The sequence below is a fragment of the Ceratotherium simum genome, chromosome 31 (assembly GCF_057802395.1).
Source record: "Ceratotherium simum simum isolate JZ-2026a chromosome 31, ASM5780239v1, whole genome shotgun sequence".
Classification (NCBI taxonomy): Eukaryota; Metazoa; Chordata; class Mammalia; order Perissodactyla; family Rhinocerotidae; genus Ceratotherium; species Ceratotherium simum.
The window spans coordinates 15,564,809-15,589,976 of NC_141930.1; the positions used below are offsets into that span (position 1 = coordinate 15,564,809).

Below are 25,168 nucleotides of genomic sequence, written 5' to 3' on the forward strand. Positions count from 1 at the left end.
TAAGTGAAGACTCTTGTAAATCAACAGAAACTCTCAGTGGATTGATCTAATGGAAGAAGAACGTCTGTTTTTCCTGGTCGTGTTCTGCCCTTTCTCCCCTATAGCATCCATATTCAAGTCTGGTGCATGGCAGCCTTCTACACAATGTGCCTCTCCTGCTGGGCCTGCATAGAGTAGGAAGTAGGGTTAGCAGCTACACATGGAAGCTTTCTTGGGAGGGTTGTTGCTATTTTGCCTTTGCTTCCTAAGCTTCAGTGAAATTCATCTGGTAGTGTTGGCCCCAAATCTGCATCAAATCTGCTATCAAATTGGGACCCTTTACTCCCTCGGAGCTTTAGCCCAGCTGAAGAGCAAAAAGTGCCAGAGAAGCTTCCATTCTGTAAATGCTTGATGAGTGTGATGACTTTCTTAGCAGAACAAGAAAGCTTATACTGGTCACATGTCTTTGAAGCCGTTGTGAAGACACCTACTGAATTGGTACTAAAGCATAGCGGTACTAGAAATCAGGCACTGTAGGTGTTTGGTAACCCTGTGGATTTCCAGGTCACATTCTCCCTCTTCTGCCTCAACAACGTGGTGATTCCTGTGTCTGAGGAAGGACCCCGATATATGCCTTTTAACAAGCACCTCTTGGTGATTCTATGACAGTTAGTTAGCCATATGTTGAATATGTTGGTAAAAAATAAATATTAAAAGAAAAAAACTCTGGTTACTTTGAGAAGCAATATACTGTGGAGATGAAGAGCTTTGACTCTCAAGCCAGACAGCCTGGAATTGAATCCTGATCTGCCACACTTGCTTATAATCTTGGGCAGTGTCTCCACAAGTAAAATGGGATATAATGTGAGGTGGTTGTGAGGGCACAGTGAGCTATAACATGTAAAACAGTTTAACTATAACGTGTAAAGTAGTTTAACTATAACATGTAAAATAGTTTATTTAACTATAACATGTAAAGTAGTTTATTTGGGCCTGGCTCAGCGTTACCACTCAGTGTGTTTTTAAGTACTAGTATTTGTTCTTGTTACTTCTATTTTGCTTCTAATATGTTTTTGCTAATCCTATAGAATAACCCCTGGAAAAACTGTAGTGAATTCCAGAACTTCCCATAAAGCAGCATAGAATAGAGTAAGAGGATGTGAAAAAGCATGGTGTAGACTCTAAAACCAGACAGGGCTACGTTTGCATTTCACTTCCCCCCATAGACGCAATATTATCTTAACCTAGCCCTCTGTTTCCTTAGCTACAAAATGGGAGTATTAATACTCCTTAGAGTATCGAGTTGTTGTGGAGTCTAGATAAAGCATGTAAAAGATGAACATACTCCTGGCCTATAGTAAGTGCTCAGTGATGTTATCTGTTTTTAGTGTTATTCTATTTTGTATTCTGGGGATGTTTGTATGGATTGACTGCAAATATCCAATTGTTTATCTAAGCTCTAAGATTTCTTTTTAGCCTGTTTGATAGAGAAAAGACTAATTAAAGTATAGTGGGTATTTGATAATTTGTATTTATTAATTAATTGTTAGCTTAAAATACTGATTAGTAAGTCATGGATATATATGTGTAATATATATATGATATATGCATTTCACAGAGATAGATGGATAGATAGATAGATAGATTGATTCAGTAACCCAGGCTTAGGAGGAAAGAGGAGAAGAGGGGAATTCAGGGAAGGTTTTTCTGAGGAAAAGTGTTTCTAGCTCATGTTGAATTCTGACGTTGATTAGAAGTTAGCCAGGACACAACAGGAGGAAGTAAGAGATGCAAAGAGTAGCCTTAAGAGAACTGCATGTTGCTTCACTGGTATTAGGCTGGAATGTGTATCTGGGTGGGCTGGGGTTGGGGTTACTTGGAAGACACCAAAGAAATCCAAGAGATAAACTGGAGCCAGACCGGGGCGTAATAAATAAGCCCTGGTAAGGAGTTTGAATTTTATCCTGAGAGCAATAGGGAGCCACTAACGGTTACTTTCTTAGTAAGCAGGGGAGTGAAAAGATCAGATATGCACGTTAGACAAGATATTCGACTGCCTTTGTGGAGAGTGAACTGGAGGGGGCCAGAAGATGGGCAGGAAACCAGTAAAGGAGGCTGTTGCAGAAATCCCGTGCTGGTGGCCTGGACTCCAAGTGAGCAGCTCTTTTTGCCTGAGGCCTGCATGAAGGCAGAGGGGGCAGCCCTGTAGATCTGATTCTGCTTGTGAAAAATTAATATTGCCTGAGCCTGATTCTCTAGTATGTACACCTCTCCCTGAAGTGAGTTAGATCCTGTTGGAAGTTACGTTAAGTCTCTAGGCGGCTGGAGTGCCATTAAACTCCTACTTCAGCGTCCTAAATGGAAGGAATCTCAGCCTGCAGTGAGCCAGTAAATGAGTATAACATGTTGAATTCCAGCTAATGTACAGTCTTAGAAGTAGCATTAAGTCTGGAAATTCACTTGGGTCCCATTTGGAGTACTGAACTGTGATTTACTTGGTCATACCCCAGTGGCCTATATGTGCCAATATAGCTTCCATGTTTTTTTCTACTTTGTTCCAGGGAATAATTTATGGAATGAAAACATCCATTTTTTAAATATATTTTCTATATCTTATTCATTTTCTTGGTGGATAGGGATTATGGAGGTCAGTATTTATTGTTCAAAAATGTGTAGTATAAATGAAAGTAGCAAGTCATAACCTAAAAATGTGTAGTTTAAATGAAAGTAACAAGTCATAACCCAAAGTTATTTTTCCTATCAAATGTATATAGTAGTTCAAGTTCAAAAAAGGTATGGATATTCACACTCTTATCCAAAAGAAATTTAAATTTTATTTTACAAGGAATTTTTTAAATGCTTGTTAAAAGTTTGCTTTATATATAATATCAATTAATTGTTCACTGATATACAAATACATAAAGCATGAGTCATATGCCCGTGAGGTCCAGTGTATTAAAAAAACCAAAACTCATGTCAACTTGATCAGTCCTGTGAGGTCCAAGACTATGTCTTAGTCATCCTTTTATCCTCATGTAATTATCACCGTTAGCCCAGTATTTAATACATGTGTGATTGCCACATGCAAATGAATATTAATATAGGAAGCTTGTCTACTGACGCCCCCATATTCGTGGTGGAATGAATATTCGTAGTGTGAGAACTCTCTGTGTGTCTGTGATACGTGTTTTGGGAACTTTGAATAATTGATATTCCTGAAATGTACAAATGAGGAAACCTCAAATATGAGTGTGATAACTAAATTTGAAACTATCTTAGGAAATATTTTCCCTTCTTAATAAAAATAACAAATCCTTGAAAACGGTATGGAGATTCCTCAAAGAATTAAAAATAGAGATGCCCTATGATCCAGCCATCCCACTACTGGGAATCTATCCAACGAACCTGAAATCAACAATCCAAAGAGGCTTATGCACCCCTATGTTCCTTGCAGCATTATTCACCATAGCCAAGAAGTGGAAGCAACCTAAGTGTCCCTCGACTGACGATTGGATTAGGAAAATGTGGTGTATATATACAATGGAATACTACTCAGCCATAAAAAAAGACAAAATCGTCCCATTTGCAACACCATGGATGGGCCTGGAGCATATTATGTTAAGTGAAATAAGCCAGAAAGAGATAGACAAACACTGTATGATCTCACTCATATGTGGAATATAAACCAACACATGGACAGAGAAAACTGGACTGTGGCTACCAGGGGCAGTGGGGGTGGGGGGTGGGCACAAGGGGTGAAGGGAGTCATATATATGGTGATGGACAAACAAAAATGTACAACCCAAAAATTTCACAATGTTAGAAACCATTAAAACATCAATTAAAAAAAAATATAACAAATCCTTGGATCAGGTTTTCAAAGTTCGCAGATGCTTGATAAGTAAGTAGGAAAAGAATTTTAGATATGCAGAGTGATTAAATCATATTTATCTAGTTTGAGAAAGTAAAAAGAGGGAAAAGATATAGAACACAGTAGAGAATTTTACAAATGTACACTGGAATAAACAATAGCAGTTCCTAAAATTTGTGTGTTACTGTAGATTGTTCGTTATGCTTTCCAAAACACGACCTCATTGGATCTGTTTAAGAAACCTATGAAGTAGAGTTTGTGCAGAGAGGGAAATTGTATTGTAGAGTGGTTAGGTGATTTGTCCAAAGTCCAAACAGCTCATGAGTAATGAACCAGGAACTCTAATCTGTGTTTTCTGACTCTTCAGCCAATACTTAACTTTTCAGTAGCAAGTAAATAATTGTCGTACATTAACTACCACATCATACCTGAAGGCATCTGTGAATAGCTAGTTCACATTGAAGACTTCCTTCTTGAACTGCCAGCACATTTATTGCCTATACCATTCATTTGCCATAAAATTTTACTTTTAAAAAAATGTGGGTTTTTTTCTATTTACAGAAGCAACACACGTTCTGAGTAGAAAATTTAAAAATGTACATTGACTTCATGAGTATTATGTGATCATAGATTGCACCACTGTATAGATAACGTTTCTGAGACTTTTGTGCTCTTTGGAGATGTATGCTTTTAAAAATATTTCAAATGAGATCACTAAAAACATTTTCATTGTTTTAGTTTTTATTTTAACAAAATAGTTTGAAAATTTTTTCCCATGTTGGTAAACATCGTTATAATGCCGTTTCAACAGCTTCATAGTATTCCGTTTTCTGGACAACACCTTAAGGACTTGGGGATGCTTTCTACATTTTATTAGAAGCAAGAATGAAGAACATCTTTGCTAACTATCTCTTTGTAAAAATCCATATTTTTTTCTTAGAGTAAATGCCTGGCAATAAAATTGCTAGGTTAAATGGTATACAAAATTTCTCAATCTTTGGCCAAATAGCCCAACAGAAAGGTTGTGCCTATTTGAAGTCCCATTTTGCAGCATATGAATACCATTTTTTACACATTTGCCAATCTCTGATCTTGTCTTTTCAAAAATCTTTGCCAATATGATCATCAAAAATAGTATATTGTAGCTTTGCGTAGTTTAACAATAAGATAGTAAATAAATTGAAGGAGGGAACTAAGATTTGCTCTTTCATTTGCATCCTGCACGGTGCCTACCGTTTATTGTTGAACACGAATAGACGCTCAACAAATAGATTGTTACCCAGACAGCACGTGTAATGCATAAAACGCTGATCATGTTCCTCTTTGATCTTTGTTTTATCAAATACTTCACGTGCTGCCATTCATTTTTCTGTGAAATGAAATAATCAGCTTTTCAGTGGTCCATTGTAATGACAAGTACAAGTCGGAGAGCATTTTAAGTTCTTGGAAGTAGCATTGTAGTTTTTGAGCTAGCAAGAATTTAAAGATCATCTAATTTGATCCATCATTTTACAGTAAGCATATTTAATGTAAACATATGACAAATCCTGGTGTGTTTTACCAATTGAAATGGAAAGCTCAATGTCTAATATTTCTGCACAAATGTATAGTTTTGTCCATAGTTTATATGAGTCACTCATGTCCTCAGAAATTTATACCTCTTGACTTTTTAATCCTTTGTAATATAGTGAAACTAAAATTGTCGCTCATTTTAAGAAAACAAAATTTTAGCCATGGCAATGGATTCTGGGTTTGAAGATAAACCAAATGCATTTGCCATGAAATTCAACTCTGCTTTATCTAAATAATAATTTCCTATAGGCTCATTATTCTCTGTAGCTTAGTCAACCGTATTTCTTTTCATTTTGTTTTAGGTAGCAGTTTTACAACATCATCAGGATTATATGCAGGAAATAATTCACTCACAAATTCCTCTGGATTTAACAGTTCACAGCAGGTAATTTAAAAAGCCAGTTTAACTTCTGAAATTTTTTTAAGTGCAACAGATGATTTTCTTATATAAAGAAAGATCTGTTTATATTATACTGTAAGTGAGAGCCTTCCTAAGCCTTTTAATAGTTTTTTTTTTCCCCTTTTAAAAATCTCTTGAGCAGTCTTGTATGCTGAGTTGTTTGGTTTTCAGATTGGTTTAATTTTACCTAGAAATGCATCGTGGAATAGAAGAAATATGAAAGGTGTATCTAGTCTTACATAAAATTTGTTTGCAAGTCTGAGCACTTCAGTGTGTGCTTCTCTGCTCCTTGGTGAATTCAGCGAAGATACAGAAACACAAACCTATTTGCAGTTATACTCTGAAATGTAAGAAATACGCAGGCATATTCTGACAGGTTGTTCTTGTGTGGTTTCATTTGGTAGGACTACCCGTCTTATCCCAGTTTTGGCCAGGGGCAGTACGCACAGTATTATAACAGCTCACCGTATCCAGCGCATTATATGACGAGCAGCAACACCAGCCCCACGACGCCGTCCACAAATGCCACCTACCAGCTTCAGGAACCTCCATCTGGTATCACCAGCCAAGCAGTTACAGATCCCGCAGCAGGTAATTTTACTAATAAAAGTAAAATGTGCATTTTATTAGTCCTGCAGGCTGTATTTCTGGTGGTTTAAATAAATTTTTCTACAGTCATATATTCATGCAGTGGTTGCATACTTTTGGCAAGTTTTGGCAAGGCCTAAATATAAGTCAAGCAGCATGTTTGTGGCCTTACCTTTATTTTTATTTGCTTAGAAATTTTAGTACAAACTATGTAACTTCAAAAGCACATGAAATACTGATTTTATTTAAGTTGTAAATATACTCAGTTTTCAAGATATATATATATGTAGCTTTGTAGATTCATAGTTTTAAATATTTAGCTATAATTCTTAACTATAATTATAAATAATTTGCTGACGTATTGAATAGAAAATAAATGACATTACCTTTAATTTAATGTTTTTCATCATTAAATATTTAATGTTTTTCAAAAAATCAAATAGCACGAAGGGTTGATCATGGAAAACAGTGATTCCCCTGTCCACCCTTTTGCATCATGGCCTACTGTGAATTTCATAACAAGTATCTGTGCGTGGGCAATTTTCTTACTTCTGCACAACCCTTGATGGGCCCTTTCAAATGAAAATCTCCACCTCTGGCAGTTCTCCTACTAAGTTTTTGATACTTCTTCCCTTCCATTAGTTCTTTCTGGAACTCTTAATATAGTATGCATAATTTCCTGAATTGATCTTTGCCTATGTTTCTTATATTTTCTCTTGTACTTATCACATCCTTGTCTTAACTTTTTTAAACGTAATCTCTCCTTTCTTAGATTGTGAGGTGAGCTGTTATCCTCAAAGAATCAGAGAGTTTTCTTCCTTTGCCTTTTATTCCTAGAGCCATTACCCACTCTACAAGTCAGGTTAAAATGGTGTTACGTTGAAAGACTCATTTCTATGATGTTGTGATCATAGAGTGTTAATTCTAGGTGGTTATCCTAAATCATGAAAAAAAAAAAGTTTTATGTAACGGATACTAATTTAAATTTTGACTATAGGTTTATCTTGTAAATATTAGCAGATGACCTTCCCAAAAACTCCTTTAAATTTCTAATGTTCTATCTTTTCTCTTAAATGCATGCAAATGCTGTTTTATTCTAGAGTAGGAAGTTACATCATTCCTAAACTTGTATTCCAACTAACTGCAAATACTCAGGATTTCTGTGGCACTCCCAACTCTATAAACATTTTTATATTTGATCATCATATTCCATTTACCTTTATTTTAAAAAAAAGCTTGATGTAATATTCTTCACTCGCTTCACCTGTGTAAGTACAGTATTCATAGAGCCTAGTGTACCTGTCTCTTTTGCCTTTTAATTAGATTTCACATCTACGTAATCACACTCAAAATAAACTTCGTTATAGAAGGCATTGAAGTTATTGTAGAAGTTATTGGTGAATTTCCCTCTATACTTCCATAACTTCCATAAACTTCATACAGGCAACATGAGGGGAGGGATAATGGCTTGTCCCAACTTTAGGAAGATCTCATGTTTTCACAGTAGCCATCTGGGTCATGTAAGCTTCTTGAGCACTAAAAGGAGTTTTGAAACGAGGATAGCTGTATGAATGAGAGGTAGAAAAACTTGTTAGGGTCTGTGGAATAATAGAATGAGAAAAGGAGACGGCAGAATAATTTTACTTAATTCATGATATTTTGGCAGTGAAGACTACAGTATAAAACAAACTGGAAGACTTAATTATATTTCTTAAATTAAGGTTGATTAGAGCTTCTTGAAAAAAGACCATTTAGTCATGTTATAAAAGTTTGTCCTAATCTTGATGTTGTTCTAAATGAATTTGATTTATAAAAGAGATGCCGTGTGAAGGGGGGATGTGAGTGGGCAAAAGCCATGCTACATGGGAAAAAATGTGAAATTATAATTTTCAAAAGGTATATATGATTTTATTTTAAGATTGAATGATCTATTTTATGTTTTATTTGAATAAATGCTTTGTGTTTTAGTTATTTATTTCCATTTCAGTATCTCTATGGCTACAGAATAGGAATGAATTGAACTGGGGAGAAAATAATATTTTTCAGATTTCTTATATTCACCACTTCCCACTAAAATGAATGTGTATGGATAAGTCTTTTTTGTGTTGCATAGTTAGAAGTGGAAACTTCAGTGAGTTTCCACATTGAAAAAAAAAACGTGGATTACTTTAAAACTTCAAGGAAGATTTAGTCTGGTTTTAGTGTTTATTTATTTTTTTTTTCCACATTTGCGGTGAGACTGTGGATTCAGCCTAAGTTTTTTGGCATTAACTTTCCTTTTTTACTAGTCATATATAAAATTATAGACTTGTCATTCTTGATGAAAAGGAAGTTTTGATGATAAGTGCATAAATTCATTAAACTAAAGAATTGGAAGGATGATTTATTACATATAAGCTAATGTTTTTATTTTGAGATAGAAATAAAAAATAGTTAAAATAATGTGTATTTTTGTTGAAATAATTTCAGGTGCTTTTTTCTTTTAATAGTCTGTTGGGTTCAAAGTCACTATTTTCTAATAGACTCTAGTCATTATCTGATCTTATGTATAACCAGGTTTCTGCCTTTCAATTTCACGGAATTATGCAGTACAGATGAATACACAGTCCATGTGTTTCTCCTCCCATACTTTATGATATCTGTTCTTGTCTTGTTCATAGAATTATTATGCCACACTGAACACATAAAGATAACTTTGTAAGGTTTTTTCAGGGCAGCATGTAAAGACTTATTCGTTTTTTTATTGTACATTTTTAAGGTTATATGAAGAATAGATATATTTTAAGTTCATGATATTATGCAGTATTACTTATAAACCTGTACCTCCTCTTGAATCTTAAGTTCAAAAATTATTTTAATGTGTTTATAACTAAATATTGAAAACTAGATTCTCCTTTGGATAGATGTGTAATACATTAAAAATAACGTAACTTGAATATAAAAGTTGAATCTCAAACTTTTAATTCATTTTAAAACCTAAAAACAGTGCCTTTGTATTCATTTTTATTTTTTATTGAGATATAATTGACATATAACATTATATTAGTTTTGGGTGTACAACATAATAATTTGATATCTGCATATATTGTGAAATGATCACCACAATAAGTCTAGTTAACATCCATGACTACACATCGTTACAAATTTTTTTCTTATAATGAGAATATTTAAGATCTACTCTTTTAGCAACTTTCAAATCTTTTGCATTCATTTTAAAAAATGAGTTTGTTAACCATATTTTAACTATCTTAATAAAATAAAATTACATCATCTGGAGATATGTAAGAATCCATCTGCCTTGAGAAGTATAGTGAGGTTTATCTGGTACTTGAGTGACATTTTAATTCACTTATTGGATTCAAGAAGATCATGCCTATTCTTCAACTAGCAATGTCAACCTCCCCCACTCCCAGTTGAAGGACATCTTGGTTGCTTCCAATTTTGGCAATTATAGATAAAGCTACTGTAGACATTTGTGTGCAGCTTTTCGTATGGACATAAGTTTTCAACTCATTTGAGAAAATACCTAGGAGTGTGATTGCTGGATTATATAAGAGTATGTTTAGTTTCATAAGAAACTCAAACTGTCTTCCAAAATGGCTATACCATTTTGTGTTCCCACCAGCAATGAATGTGAGTTCCTGCTCCACATCCTTGTCAGCATTTGTTGTCAGTATTTCAGGTTTTGACTCTTCCAATAGGTGTGTAGTGGTATCTAGCTGTTTTAATTTGCATTTTCCTAACAAAATATGATGTCAAGTATCTTTTTATATGCTTATTTGCCATCTGTATATCTTCTTACAGTGTCTCTTCAGATCTTTTGCCTACTTTTTCATCAGGTTGTTTGTTCTTATTGTTGAGTTTTAAGAGTTCTTCGTATATTTTGGATACCAGTCCTTTATTAGATATGTGTTTTGCAAATACTTTCTCCTAGTCTGTCGCTTATCTTTTCATTCTCTTAACAATGTCTTTTTTAGAGCAGAAGTTTTTAATTTGAATGAAGTCCAACTTATGAATTTTTTCTTTCATAGAACATGCTTTTGGTTTTGTGTCCAAAAACTCATTGCCAGACCATAGATCTTCACTTATGTTGTGATCCAGAAGTTTCATAGTTTTGCGTTTTACATTTTAGGTCTCTGATCCATTTTGAGTTAATTTTTGTGAAAAGTGATTTTTTTGCGTGTGGATGCCCAGTTGTTGTAGCATCATTTGTTGAAAAGATTCTCTTTGTTCCATTAAATTGCCTTTACTCCTTTGTCAAAGATCAGTTGACTGCATTTGTGTGGGTCTACTTCTGGGCTCTCTATTCTTTCCATCGATGTATTTGTCTGTGCTTTTGCCAATACCATGGTGTTTTGATTACTGTAGCTTTATAGTAAGTCTTTAAGTTGGGTAGTGTCAGTCCTCCAACTTTGTTTTTCTTCAGTATTGTTTTGGCTATTCTGAGTTTTTTGCCTTTCCATATAAACTTTTAAATCAGATTGTCAGTATTCACCGTGTAACTTACTGGGATTTTGATTGGAATTGCATTGAATCTATAGATCAAGTTGGGAAGAATGACAATATTGAATCTTGACAATATTGAGTCTTCCTATCTGTGTACATAGAATATCTTTCCATTAATTTAGATTTTAATTTCTTTCATCAGTGTTGTAGTTTTCCTCATAAGATCTTGTACATTTTTTTTTTTTTTTTGTGAGGAGATCAGCCCTGTGCTAACATCTGCCAATCCTCTTCTTTTTTTGCTGAGGAAGACTGGCCCTGGGCTAACATCTGTGCCCATCTTCCTCCACTTTATATGGGATGCCGCCACAGCATGGCTTGCCAAGCAGTGCGTCGGTGCGTGCCCGGGATCCAAACCAGCGAACCGTGGGCCGCCGCAGCAGAGCGCGTGCACTTAACTCTTTGCGCCACTGGGCCGCCCCCTGTACATTTTTTTAGATTTGTATTGCTTTTTTATTTTTTGGTGCTAATGTAAATGGTGGTGTGTTTTTAATTTCATAATCCAATTGCTCATTGCCAGTATGTACAAAAACAATTGACTTTTGTGTAGTATCCTTATATCCTGCAACCTTGCTGTAATTACTTATTAGTTCAGGAGTTTTTCTGTTGATTCTTTGGTATTTTTTACATAGACAATCATGTCATCTGTGAACAAAGACAGTTTTATGTCTTCCTTCCCAATCTGAGTACCTTTATTTCCTTTTCTTTTCTTCTTGCATTAGGGAGGGCTTCCAGTAGAGTGTTGAATATGAGTGGTGAGAGGAAGGCATCCTTGCATTGCTCCTGATCTTGGGGAGAAAATATCTAGTTTCTCACCATGAAATATGTTAGCTGTAGGTTCTTTGTAGATGTTTTTAATCAACTTGAGGAAGTTCCCCTCTATTCCTAGTTTGCTGAGTGTCTGTATCATGAATAGGTGTTGGGTTGTGTCAGATGCTTTTTCTGCATCTGCTGATATGATCATTTGATTTTTCTTCTTTAGCCTGTTGATATGATGGATTATATTAATCGATTTTCAAATGTTGAACCAGCTTTTTATATCTAGATAAATCCCACTTGGTCATGGCATATAATTCTTCTTACACATTGTTGGATTCAGTTTTGCTAATATTTTGTTAAAGATCTTTGCATCTATATTCATGAGACATATCGGTCTGTAGTTTTCATTTTTGTAATATCTTTATCTGGTTTTGATATTAGGGTAATGCTGACTTCATAGACTAAGTTAGGAAATGTTTCCTCTGCTTCTGTTTTCTGGAACTGATTGTAGAGAATTAGTATTATTTGTTCCCTAAATATTTGGTAGAATTCCCTAGTGAACCCATCTAGGCCTGGTGCTTTCTGTTTTGGAAGGTTAATTAGTGATTCAATTTCTTTAATAGATACAGACCTATTCAGATTATCTGTTTCTCTTTGTTGAGTTGTTGTAGATTGTCTTTCAAGGAATGGTTCATATCATCTAGGTTAAAAAATTTGTGGGCATAGAGTTGTTCATAGTATTCCCTTATTATCCTTTTAATATCCGTGGAATTGCTAGTGATGGCCCCTCTTTCATTTCTGATATTAATAATTTGTGTGTTCTCTCTTTTTGTCTTGGTTAGCCTAGCTAGAGGTTTATCATTTTTTTAATCTTTTCAAAGAGCCAACTTTGGGTTTCATTGATTTTTCTATGTTATTTTCCTGTTCTCAATTTCATTGACTTCTCTGATTTTTATTATTTCTTCTGCTTACTTTTGATTTATTTTGCTCTTCTTTTTCTAGTTTTCTAAAGCATGAAGCTTAGATTATTGATTTTAAATCTTTCTTATTTTCTAATATATGCAGTCAGTGCTATAAAGTTCCCTCTAAGGACTGCTTTTGTAAAATTTGATAGGTTTTTTTTCATTTTCATTTAGTTCAAAATATTTTTATTTTTATTATCATTGAAACCTTCCCTTTAAAAGAGGTATACATTTATAAACATTTTATTGGTGAAAAATTTTAGAAATTTGATGGTGTGCAATATGTATCATTTGTTACAGTTATCCAGTTATTCACATCTTCCCAATTAAATGGCTTTCTATTGTTAGATAATATGTTTAGTTTTCAACAAAAGGATATTTCATGGTACATCCAAATACCACTATCTATAAAAGAAAGTTTTGGTCAGAGTCAACTCTTTTTTTTTTCCGTATTCAAATATAAGACTGTAAGATAAAATCAAAATTAAATCCGTGATTAATTTTTAAACAGTGGATTTCATTTTAAATTTCTTTTAAATTTTTAAAAGAAAAATGTCTTTTAAATTTTAAATTTCTTATTAAAAACAATTCTTCTTTACAATGTCAATGTTTTCTTCTATGTTTGAAAACATATAGAGGTACAAAAAAAAGAAAAAGACATTTTAGGATGTTTTCCTTTTGTGCTAATATCAAAACTCACATATTATCGTATCTTAGCCACAGACATGTAAAGAATATTTTATTTCCTTGTACTGAACCTTAAAACCTCAAGGCATATTATTACCAACATAAGTGAGTACAATTTTTTCAGAGGTGATAAAAATAATTTAACCACTTGAGAGTAATGGTCGTGAAGGAATTTTTTAGTTGACTTTTCTCAAAAGAGTACTTAAACCTTTCTTTTAAAAATATTTTTCTTTATCATATGACTCATGTATGTTGTAATCAAAATATGAACACTCATTTGTAATCTAATTACTGTGTTATATTTATTTTTATTTATTTATTTTCCAAGGTTTTTTTAATTAATTTATTTTTTTATTGCAGTAAGATTGGTTTGTAACATTGTATAAATTTCAGGCATACATCATTATACTTCTATTTCTGCATTGATTACATCATGTTCACCACCCAAATACTAATTACAATCCATCACCACACACATGTGCCTAATCATCCCTTTCGCCCTCCTCCCTCCCCTCCTCCCCTCTGGTAACCACCAATCCAATCTCTGTCTCTATGTGTTGGTTTGTTGTTGTTTTTATCTTCTACTTATGAGCGAGGTCACACGATATTTGACCTTCTCCCTCTGACTTATTTCACTTTGCATAATACCCTCAATGTCCATCCATGTTGTCACAAATGGCTGGATTTCATCATTTCTTATGGCTGAGTAGTATTCCATTGTGTATATATACCACATCTTCTTTATCCATTTGTCCCTTGATGGGCACTTAGGTTGCTTCCAAGTCTTGGCTGTTGTGAATAACGCTGCAATGAATACAGGGGTGCACGTATTTTTACACGTTGGTGTTTTCATGTTCTTTGGATAAATACCCAGCAGTGGAATAGCTGGATCACATGGTAGTTCTATCCTTAATTTTTTGAGGAATCTCCATACTGTTTTCCATAGTGGCTGCACCAGTTTGCAGTCCCACCAGCAGTGTATGAGAGTTCCCTTCTCTCCACATCCTCTCCAACACTTGTTGTTTCCTGTCTTGTTAATTATAGCTATTCTGATGGGAGTGATATATTTTTTGGTGAGGAAGATTGTCCCTGAGCTAACATCTGTGCCAATCCTCCTGTATTTTTTGTATGTGGGATGCCACCACAGCATGGCTTGATGTGCAGTGTGTAGGTCTGAGCCTGGGATCCGAACCTGGGAACCCCAGGCCGCCGAAGCGTCGTGTGCAAACTTCACTGTGCCATCAGGCCAGCCCCAACTGTGCTGTATTTAAATAATTTGGCTTGAAAGCATATTTCTTGTCCAAAATCTCTTAGAACATCTCATAGTAATTATGACAGCTATCATAACAATAATACATAGTAAGAATATAATTGTTGTGTTTAGAGCTTTACGTTACATTCTTTGAAATCTTATACCCATGAGGTGGGTACTATTTGTCTCCATTTTACAGATGAGGAAAATAAGGCACATAGTTCTTAAATGCTCAATAAATGTTAAGTATTATTAAGTTAACCAAAAATTTTGAGGCCAAATTCTTATGAAAGGACAATTTACCTATAACATTATACTTTTTAAATAATACAAAGCAATCAGAGAAAGAGAGAGAAACGAGTAAATGGTAAATACAACAGTTTAGGTCAATATGAAATAAAAGCTAATTATTTATTAGGGACAAGTTTTAGGGACGGATGCCATAGAAAAGTAAATTTTCAAAGGATTTGTTCATTTGAATTTCTTACAAAAAACTTGATGTTGAAATCTACCTTTTCATGCTCAGACTGCATGCGGACGATTTGCTGGTTAAGGTGATGTACAGGAATCTGGCCAATATTGAATTTCAAGTGACAGAGGAAAAATCAGTATAAGAGGGAATTCAATATGCATGGGAAACCATTTCTTCCCTCTGCTTCTTTGATCCTTGCCAAGGCACACGAAAGTAGAGCAAAGCCTGAAAACAGGGGAACATTCTTGTGCAAAGTCGCAGATCTCTGACCTCTCACAGGAATTCATTGTGGCAGGATGAGAAGCTAAAGTGCCCGCCATCTTCCCTATAAATGCAGGAAATTGGGGACACGTCTGTCCTACCTCACATGTATACGTCTGTTCACCGTAGAAGTGATCCTGAGGTGTCAATAGCCTGCATCTTGCTGCCTACATTTTGCTGAGTGAGCAACCTTTAGGCCATACTTGCTCATTTTCACACATGCTTTGTGGACTTTGGAGAAGTTTGAGATTTGTTCAGCTCAAAAAATAAATTATTTCAGTGAAACAATTTTAACTCACATTTTGGAAACATTCGTCAGCAAAACAAATATTTGTCTCTAAAATAGCCAGGCTATTAAGATGTGAGAAAACGAAACAGATGTCTGTTTGGGGTTGTTGGGTTTGTTTGTCTTGAAGGCATTTGTTTCCTTTTCTTTCTTTTTTTCCCCCAGAGGATATACAATGTTAACCTTAATGAGATTATAAAATTCTTGGAAATAAAGTTCACTCTTTGTTTTATATTATCAGGAATGGAATAAAAATGAGTTGCCTTACCTTTCAATTTTGGACTGTGTTTCCAAGACGTGAAAAATTCAGTGTGTTAGCATTTACCTGTTTTGTGCCTCAACTGGTTTAAGTAATTTTTTCAGTTGGTTGACCAGAAGCTGGAATGCCTTCTAGAGTCACTTTTAGTACACTTGGATTCCAATATGTAATTCTTTCTTGTATTTATACATAACATATGATTTGTATATAAATAATCAAAAAAAGAAAGCATATATTATTGAGATAATTAAGTTTACTAACTCTCCCAAACATTTATTATTTTATCGTCTTTTGTAGCTAATTGATTCATTGTTTCTGTAAAGTGTTAAGCATCCTGGAGAACAACACAAATCAATGTAATAACTTCCTTTTTTTAAGCTAGAGAACATCAGCATCTACTGATTCAATTTTTAAACTGGAGATGGTTGGGAAGAGGACAAAGTTATCTGTATCTGTCATCCCTCCACCTCATTTAATTGGGATTGGATGGTTTAGTGGATGAGTTTTGGATTAACTTCTAAATAAAGGTAGGATTGATGAGTTAATGGCTACCAATTTTATTCCTAGCTTGATCGCCAAAAAAGTTTTCTTTAATTAATATCTTTTTAATTTACTGAATAAAAATACATGACCATGGGACAAAATTATGAAGGTACAGAAGAGTTTACAGAGAAGAGTAAAACTCCCTTCATCTTCTGCATCCAGCCCCTTGGTTTCGTTCAACAGAGTTTCTTGTGTATCTTTCCAGGGATACACTTTGCTTATATAAACATATACATAGCACCTGCCCCTGGCCACATTTTTGTCCCATTCAAGTAGTATACTTTTTTTTTTTTTGCAAAGGAGTCAAGCCTTATGAGGGACTGGAAAACCACAAGGAAGCAAGGAGTGAGGCTAACAGATTCTCTGCCTGTATGGCTACGTTTTTGAATCTTGACTTTTCCTTGCAAGTCAGTTTCATTTACCTCTCTCTGTAGATCTGTTTTCTCTGCTTCTCTGTGTATGTGACCAGAGAGGCTACCCTCTGGCTCCCAAGAGTTAACATCACTGCAGTTCAAGCAGCCAATACAGACTGCCTTAGTACCTGCAGGTCCTAATTCCAAATTCCAGAGAGAGAGAGAGAAAGAGAAAGGAGAGAGAGGTGACAGTTTCATCTGGGGTCTGGCCCAAATAATACTTCTAAGCCATTAGTCCATGCCCACCACCCAAGTCATTCTCCTGCATGGCTGAGCATCAGAAGCACCTGGGGGTGGGGCGGGGGGGTTAGGGGGAATCAGGCAGAGAACTCAGTAAAATGTAGATTTCTGAGCCAACTTCAGCCTCCTTGGGGGGGGGGGTGCTGGTGCTGGTGGTGATGGTGGTGGTGCTGGTGCTGGTTGTGGTGCTGGTGGTGCTGGTGCTGGTGCTGGTGCTGGTGCTGGTGGTGCTGGTGGTGGTGGTGGTCGTCCAAGAATCAGTGTTTTTAGTACAGCACCTCAGTCATTTCAGGCTTTCTCCTGAGAATGGCCTTTGTAGACAAGCATGTTAACTATAATAACAGCCAGGGATATAAGGGAAAAATATATTATTCAAATATAAAAATACTTAGAGTTTTACGAATGTCTGTTATACATGTCTCTCTCTCTCTCTACATATATATCTATAGCTCTATCTGTCTAATTTATGTCTATCACACACTTATATATACTCCACTGGAACCAGCTGCAGCAGAACTAAAAATTAGAACCTATATTTATAAGTTAACTCATCATTTAGATATCTTAATGCGTTTTGTAACACCTGGTGTGTGTTTGGTGAAAATTAAGTTTCTTAGGATTTTCCACAAATATGAAAATACTATGTTTTCTACATCTCACTGTTGAGTTAATTAGTGCTTTTGGAGACTCAGTTGTAAATTGGTCTTAATAACATTTGTAAATAGGTTAGGTAGCATATGTCCTTTAGAAAGAGTTATGAAAAAGACGGGTTGTCTTGACTGCCTCTTGAGTCCTGTTCTGTGTCTTTATCACTCAAAATGTTCCAGTACATCTCTTGCCCTTATGCGCTTCTCTGTTCTCTATCAAATGTCCTCACAGATCCTTTTCTAAAGTACGATGAGAGCTAATTATAGAGTTAGCCCTCTAAAAGATATTTGCGTTTTAACAAGAATGAACATGATGAAGCCTTATGGCGAAATTCAGTGTATCAACGGGACAGTCATTAGAGTCTGGGGTATGGGTTTCCTTGTGGCCATTGAAATCATGCCATTTGGGTGCTCGTTTACCCTGTTGTGTATATTCTCACCATGAAACCCAGGGTAGAATGTTTCATTTAACATCAGTATACGAAGGGGTCTTGTAAGTGTTTATTGTCCATTAAAAACAAATCTTCATTTGGAAATAAACACAAGAGATCCATAAACAAATTAAGCAAAATTTTGAATAGAATGAAAATTCTATACATTTCATAAAATTGATCATACAATGCTTCCGATGGTGTTAATTCATAAAAATGGTACATACATATCTGGAATCAATTCATTATATCCTCCCTGATGGTGTTCTTCTAAACATATTACTTCCTTTGAGAGTTTTAGCAGTCAATCAGCAAATATTGCACACTCAGCAATGGAGGAAAAATATTCAATTTTGAACCGCAAAGTAATTATGTTATCTTTATAACAATGATTTCAGTATTAGATTTGGGAGGTGTCCTAAAAATAAAGGCATGATATATTTGTTACTAGAGTAAAATTTTTTTTCCTCAGTAATGCACCATAAATTATTTTTTCTTTTTAACTTTTGTATATTTTTTCTATACTCTTTGGATACATTTTATTATTTTTCTTTTCCCTTAAAGGTAATAGAATACATATTATTCTGTACCCTTCGTTTTTCACTTAATAATATGCAGATAAAATTTCAATAAGTATTTTTCTTGTGGATTTTATATAGAACTATAATAGTGGCTAATGTATTTTGAGCCCTTACTATGTACCAGGCACTGTTCTGAGCACTGTTCATGCATGAACTCTGTTCGTTCCCACCTAGCCGCACAAGGTAGGCAGTGTTGTCATCGTCCCCATTTGTCAGACAAGGAAGCTAAGAAGAGGACAGTAACGTGCTGGGGTTTAGCCTCTGGAAGCTTGGCTTCAAATTTGAGTTCTTAATCAGGAAAGCATGCTGCTTCTCGAAACCACTGTGTCTGAAGTTTCAAACAAGCAGAAAAATGAAAACATAAACAAAGAGTCTTAAAAAGTAGTAGCTTTTCTTTAATCATTCATTGCACTCAGCAAAGGCATGTATGAGGAGGTATTCAGTTAAATATGCGTTAAATGTTTGCGTGAGCTCTATTTGCCAATAAAGTAACGTAAGTCTGAAATTGTAAGGAAGTAACGTAGTATATTTAAGGTTATCTTATGTTGTAAGTATGCCCTGAATTATAAGGTCAGCTTGAGGATATCTTGGATAATCCAATAACCAATTGCACACTTTCTCTCTTGTCTTTCACTTCGCTGAATCTGCTCTATCCCCAACCCCTTTATCCTATTTAATGATTACTCCTTGTGGACCTGCTTAGGGAACAATTTTCCACAACATCTCTTCACCGTTTCCCTCCTCTTCCACCTCAAGGGCCTTATTCTCTACATTACCAACTTCTTCCTTTCTTTTTTTCTTTATTTCTCCACTCACAGCTCATGGTTGATGAGCACTGAGTGTAGAGATAATGATATACTTGTATCAAGGAAAAGGGAAGCCATCCATTTTAAAGTGAAAGTAGGCATCTTAAGCCAGTACAATCACATTCTAACACTTTGAAAATAGTTATACAACCCCTTAGAAACTTTAAGTACCTCTTCATAAAATTAAAATTACATTTTCTTCAGTATCATTATTTAAGACAATTTTTTCTGTTTTTCACTTTTATGTAACTGCTAATATTTGAGTACAATTTTCTAATATTTTACATTGTATGTGTGCAGTATTCACCTAGATTATTGATCTAATAATGATGGATTGGTTTGGAAATCATGTCGACCATAGCCTCTGTGAGAAAATAGCTTCTGAGTTTCAAACAACTGACTTAAAAATATTTAGAACATAGCTCATTTGTAAATTGACAACTCTCTCATATCTCCAAATCCACTCGAGTAACTTGAGCAACTGTGCAATAGGGAAGCTTTGAATTTTAAAGTTTGAAGTGACCTTATGAATTCTTTTGCATAAGACCTTCACTTTACTGATTATGAACAAAAGAATCCAGAAAGATTCAATTTTTCCCAAGCAGCACACCTATCACTGGCGGCATCTCTTGATGACACGCTGGAGCCACAGCCTTGGGAGACAGCAGGATGTGGTGTGGCCTTTCCCACACTGCCCGGGGCAGCACTACTGCCGCCTGGAGAGAGAAATGGATGCCCTTTAATGAGTTACAAGGCAGGATCATTTAGGGACATAAGTTCTCAGGTTTAAAGTTATTAGGGTTCCTTTACTTTAAGGCTTTTCTGATCGTTTGATTCAGTAATATTCACTGAGAATTGAATATGATGCACAGTGCTTCCCAGTCATACCTGGCTAGGTACCACTCTGCACCTACCCCCACCCCCCAGGGAATATCTATGACCTTCTCTTGGGCACCACACTTCCTTGGAATACAGTTGAGAGAAACTGGAGTGGTGGCTACGGATTTGGAGTTGAGCTAACCTAGATCTGAATCCTGGTACTATTATTTATTCTGGGTGGGTCGGATGATACCACTCTTGTGTATAGGATGAATGTGAGAATGAAATTATGTAAGTGGCCAGCAGAGTGACTGACTAGGCCCTCAATGTTCATCTCTTCCATTCATACAGTCAACAGGTATTTATAAATGCTTGCTGTGTGCCAGGCACTGTGTGTGGTGCTGAGGATAGACAGGTGACAAGACAAGGTCCCTGGCCTCAGGAAGCTGATGTATTCATTCCTCTTAAAGACCAATACTCTGGTGCAGTGTGCCTTGTGGTTTGTTTCAGATGCTAAAGCCCCCAAAATGTGGTTCACCAGTTTCCTTCACATAGAATGATGGGGGTGGGGGTGGGATTTGAACCAGAGGTTGACATGTGTGAGAAGGATGATAGAAGTTGCTGCAAGATTGTCCATAGAGTGCCAGAGAGTGAATAATGGCCATCCTCCAGGGACAATAAAGCTCTCTTAATTTAGTTACTAGACCTTGACTAAAGAATTAATTTACCTGGGAGACCTCAATTAGTGATTTTGTGAAAGGGAAGTAATGGTTATGGAATACAGATAGAGAAGTCAAAGCAATTCTCTGAAATTAATTCAATTAAGATTTATTGATCTCTCACTTCTGGTTAACTATAAGACTGGTCAACAGGTTTACTTGCCTTTGGTTTATTTTACACAAGTTTTTACAGGAGGGCTCTATGGCTGATAATTTCAAGTTATCAAGGTTCCTTTATTTCCTATCTTCTCCTATTCTTTGCTAAGGTGTAATATTCACTGAGAATCTAAAATAAGGTAATTTATTCAAGGCCTTGAGGTACGTTTTTTTTTTTTGTTTGTTTTGCCAAGATAGATAACTCTCACTTTAAAAATCTCCCCATATAAAATTATTATGGTCACACTGTATGGCATGTAACTTTGAAGGCCTGATGGCCCATTACTTCATAGGTCTACATGAATCCCAAGTAACTTGTTGAGGGATATCACAGGCCTTCCCTCAGGGCTATAGCCTTCCACATGGAAATCTTCCCTGATTGGGTCTCTTAATTTTCATAAGAGATGTCATGTCTGTTCTCAGCACAGCTAACTTAGTAAAGCTTATGATTCTCCACTCAACTCAGCAATCAAGAATAGCTCTACTCCAAGTAAGTCATTAGTATAACCTCTTACCCCATTGCTGCCTAAAACTCAAGGAGAAACTTGCTTCTGTCAGCTGCCAGAAGGATAAATAATGGCCCCATTCTTCTAGATATTTTCAATTTTATCCTTAAAATAAGCAAATTGCCTGACCTCAGTGCTCTGCACAGTGAAATACTGAGTCAGCCATAATCAGCCTTAAGGAGTAAGAATCTTGTGAAACTTGCTGTTTTATTTACCATGAGGGTATGTTCCTGGCATCACACAACATCCTCTCAATGAGTAGTCTGTGAACATTTCTGTCTCATCTCTATACCAGGAACACCTACGTTTCTGTAGAGAAATGGGTTTGTCTCATCTGGTACACGCATGAGCCGTAGAACTCTTTCTGCCTTTGCCTGAGTTGACTGTACTCCTTAGGGCGAGCAGACCTGTGCTGACGACTCTCTCTCCTGGCTTTATCTTACCTCTCTCACCTCAATTTTTCTTATAATGTACTCATTCTTTTTTTTTTTTTTTGAAAGATTTGCCCTGAGATGACATCTGTTACCAATCTTCCTCTATCTTTTTTTTTCCTCCTCAAAGCCCAGTCCGTAGTTGTATATTCTAGTTGTAGGTCCTTCTAGTTCTTCTGTATGAGCCGCTGCCACAGCATGGCTACTGACAGACGAGTGGTGTGGTTCCGCACCCGGGGGACCAAACCCAGGCCACCAAAGTGGAGTACGCCTAACTTTAACCACTAGGCCATAGGGCTAGCTCTCATTCCTTTTTTAAAAAGATTGCTCTGTAGGCATTCTGTATATATTTGGTGGGTTATCTTAAACCCTTTTTGGAGAAAGGTATGATATAAATTACTCAGAAAATAAAACTAAGAATTAAAATGTTTTATTCAACAAGAATAAGGACCAGACAAAAGATTCACCACAACCACTCCATGCTCAGGAAACACTTATTTTGCAAATTACATTACAACCTACTTTTTTTTTTTTTTGAGGGAGATTAGCCCTGAGCTAACATCTGTTGCCAATCTTCCTCTTTTTTTTCCCCTTTTTTCTCCCCAAATCCCCAGTACATAGTTGTATATCCTAATTGTATGTCCTTCTAGTTCTTCTTTGTGGGACACTGACTCTGCATGGCTTGATGAGCAGTGTGTATGTCCGTGCCCAGGATCTGAACCGGCAAACCCAGGCCCCCGAAGCAAAGTTCACGAACTTAACTGCTACACCATCAGGCCGGCCCCTACAACCACCTTTTTAAATGTAGCCGTTTTGGTTAATATGTGCACAAAAACCTTTTCAAGGTTCTCATAATTATAGCCTCCCAAGAGCACACATCTCCCCATTTTTTCTTCCCGCTTTTCAAAGTCCCAAACCTGCTCTAATGAATCAGCTTCTTATTCATTTCAGTTCAGCAAATTTGTATAAAAAAGCACATTGCCAATTGTAAAATGCCTCCCAAATGTAAGAATTCATTTTCTCTACCACCGGCATCGTTTTCAACTTCTGCGGTTTATTTTCCATCCCTGACGACATTTTAAATGTTCTCCCTTTAAGCATTCTAAGAACTTTCTTTCTGTGGAGTCTCTTTCCTTTCCAGTTTCCCATTTAGTGTTTTCCCTAAAGTGTCTATTTCGGTACATTTATTCATCTAATTACCTCCCTTGACTCGGCTTTGATATTGGTAAAGGCTATTGAGGAGGCACATTTCTCTTGGGATTTATTCCTGGCTCTTGCTATTAAATTGCATTCCATTGTTCCCAAATTGGAGGAAAGGCAGAAAACGCAGTTTCTTCTACTGCCAATGTAAATGAGGGTTTGATGATGCTCTTCAACATACTGTTAGCTATTCATTGAGCATCCCTTAATTATGAAGTACTCTTAGATTCTGTAGGGATACAGATAGCAAGAGGGGTGTTCCCTATCCTCAAAGAGAAATTTTTGTGAACAGCCAAACCTAATCAAGGTTGAATTAAAAAAATATCATGCTAGAAGAAGCAGCAAAGTGTCCGGAAGAATGCAGGAACAGAGATTTCTTAGGTAAAGTGTCTGGAGAAAAAACTAATGAAGGAAGTGAAATTTATCCTCAGCACTGAAAGATGCAGATGAGTGCGGGACAGGAAGTAGGGAAGGGATGTTCATTCAAGGCTAGAGAAATAGACCCTTTTAAATGGGCTCACTGATGATATCATTTCCATCAGAACAAACTTAAACTATATTTAAATTTCATTGAAGAATGAAAACATTTTGGAGCTGGAAGATCACATTATGATCATCTTTATGAATAAGATAACTGAGCCTGGAGAGGTGACTGAACAGTTCACATCACACGACAACACGAACATGTTTATACAAAATACATTAGCATGCGTTACCTTAATCTTCACAACGGTGATGTCCTCATTTTACTGTTGAAGAAACTGAAGTCACATAATGTCCAGGTAATTATGTAAATTACAAGTTACCAAGCCTGTTCAGATCCTACAGTCTGAATGTGTAGGTTATGCTGTCTACTACGATGAAATTTGAACTGCTCAATTTTTCCTATTCTGTTCTATACGTTAAGAAGGATGTGGAGATGGACCAAAATTTGCAAGATCCACCCCATCCACAGGTGAGTTATTTCCCAAACACTGAGAGGAAAGAAGGTCACATTTTTGGAGTTAGTGCTGGTTCAGTAATCCACGCAGCTAAGCCTTGAGCACTGAGCCCCGGGCCTTGCAGCTGAGAATGAGGCCTCCCAGAGGCCAAGGGAGGTAACTGTTGCAGAAGGAAGGAGTGATCCGCTGTGTGCAATGCTGGTGAAAGTTTGAGAAAAATGGAAATAGAGACTTGACTATTGGATTTGATGGAATGGGGTCATTGATGATCTTGACAAAGGGGAGTGTTGGTGAAAACAGCATGATTGGAGTAGGTTCAAAGAGGATGAGGGGAGAGGAAGTTTATGCAGCAGATAGTCACAATTCTCTTAGTTATTTGTGCTCTATATCACAAGGTGATAGAGAAATGGGGCAGAAACTAGAGGAAGAAGTAGGGGGTATTTTTTAGGCAAGAAATACCTCCAGCCTGTGTGCATATGTGAGTGATCCAGAAGAAAGAGAACACTGGCTGAAGGAGGTGAGAGGGGGCTGGGATCTCGTGCCCAAATGAGGGGCTGGCCTTAGGAGCCCAGGAAGTTCATCCATCATAACGAGGGAAGGCACACTGTGCATAAAAAGTACTGGTAGGTGGGTTTACCCAGGCATAGAGTGTAGAGGGTGGGTGCTTGTATTTTCTCAGTGAAAGAGAAGCCAGGTTTCTTGCTTGTGACTATGAAGTCAACTTGGTCATGGAAGAGTGGTAAGCTGTCCCATGCTATTGCTTATGACACCCCAGGACATAATAAATACAGGCAGCACTGAACTTCTGTGAGGGCAAGAACTGTTGTCTTGTTCAGTCAGATCCCTAGTGCTTTTGCACATTGCCTGGCACTTAGAACGTGCTC

At 36.3% G+C, this 25,168-nt stretch overlaps 1 protein-coding gene across 5 annotated transcripts in view; it reads left to right on the plus strand.

Annotated features, from left to right (window-relative positions):
* Positions 1–25,168, plus strand: part of EYA1 (EYA transcriptional coactivator and phosphatase 1) — a 163,657-nt gene that overhangs the window by 56,035 nt on the left and 82,454 nt on the right. For all 5 annotated transcript variants that reach the window (XM_004436272.3, XM_014792042.2, XM_014792043.2 and 2 more), the window contains 2 exons: positions 5,725–5,807; positions 6,227–6,413. In XM_004436272.3, the coding sequence (XP_004436329.1) occupies positions 5,725–5,807; positions 6,227–6,413 (270 nt within the window). The remainder of the gene's footprint in view (positions 1–5,724; positions 5,808–6,226; positions 6,414–25,168) is intronic.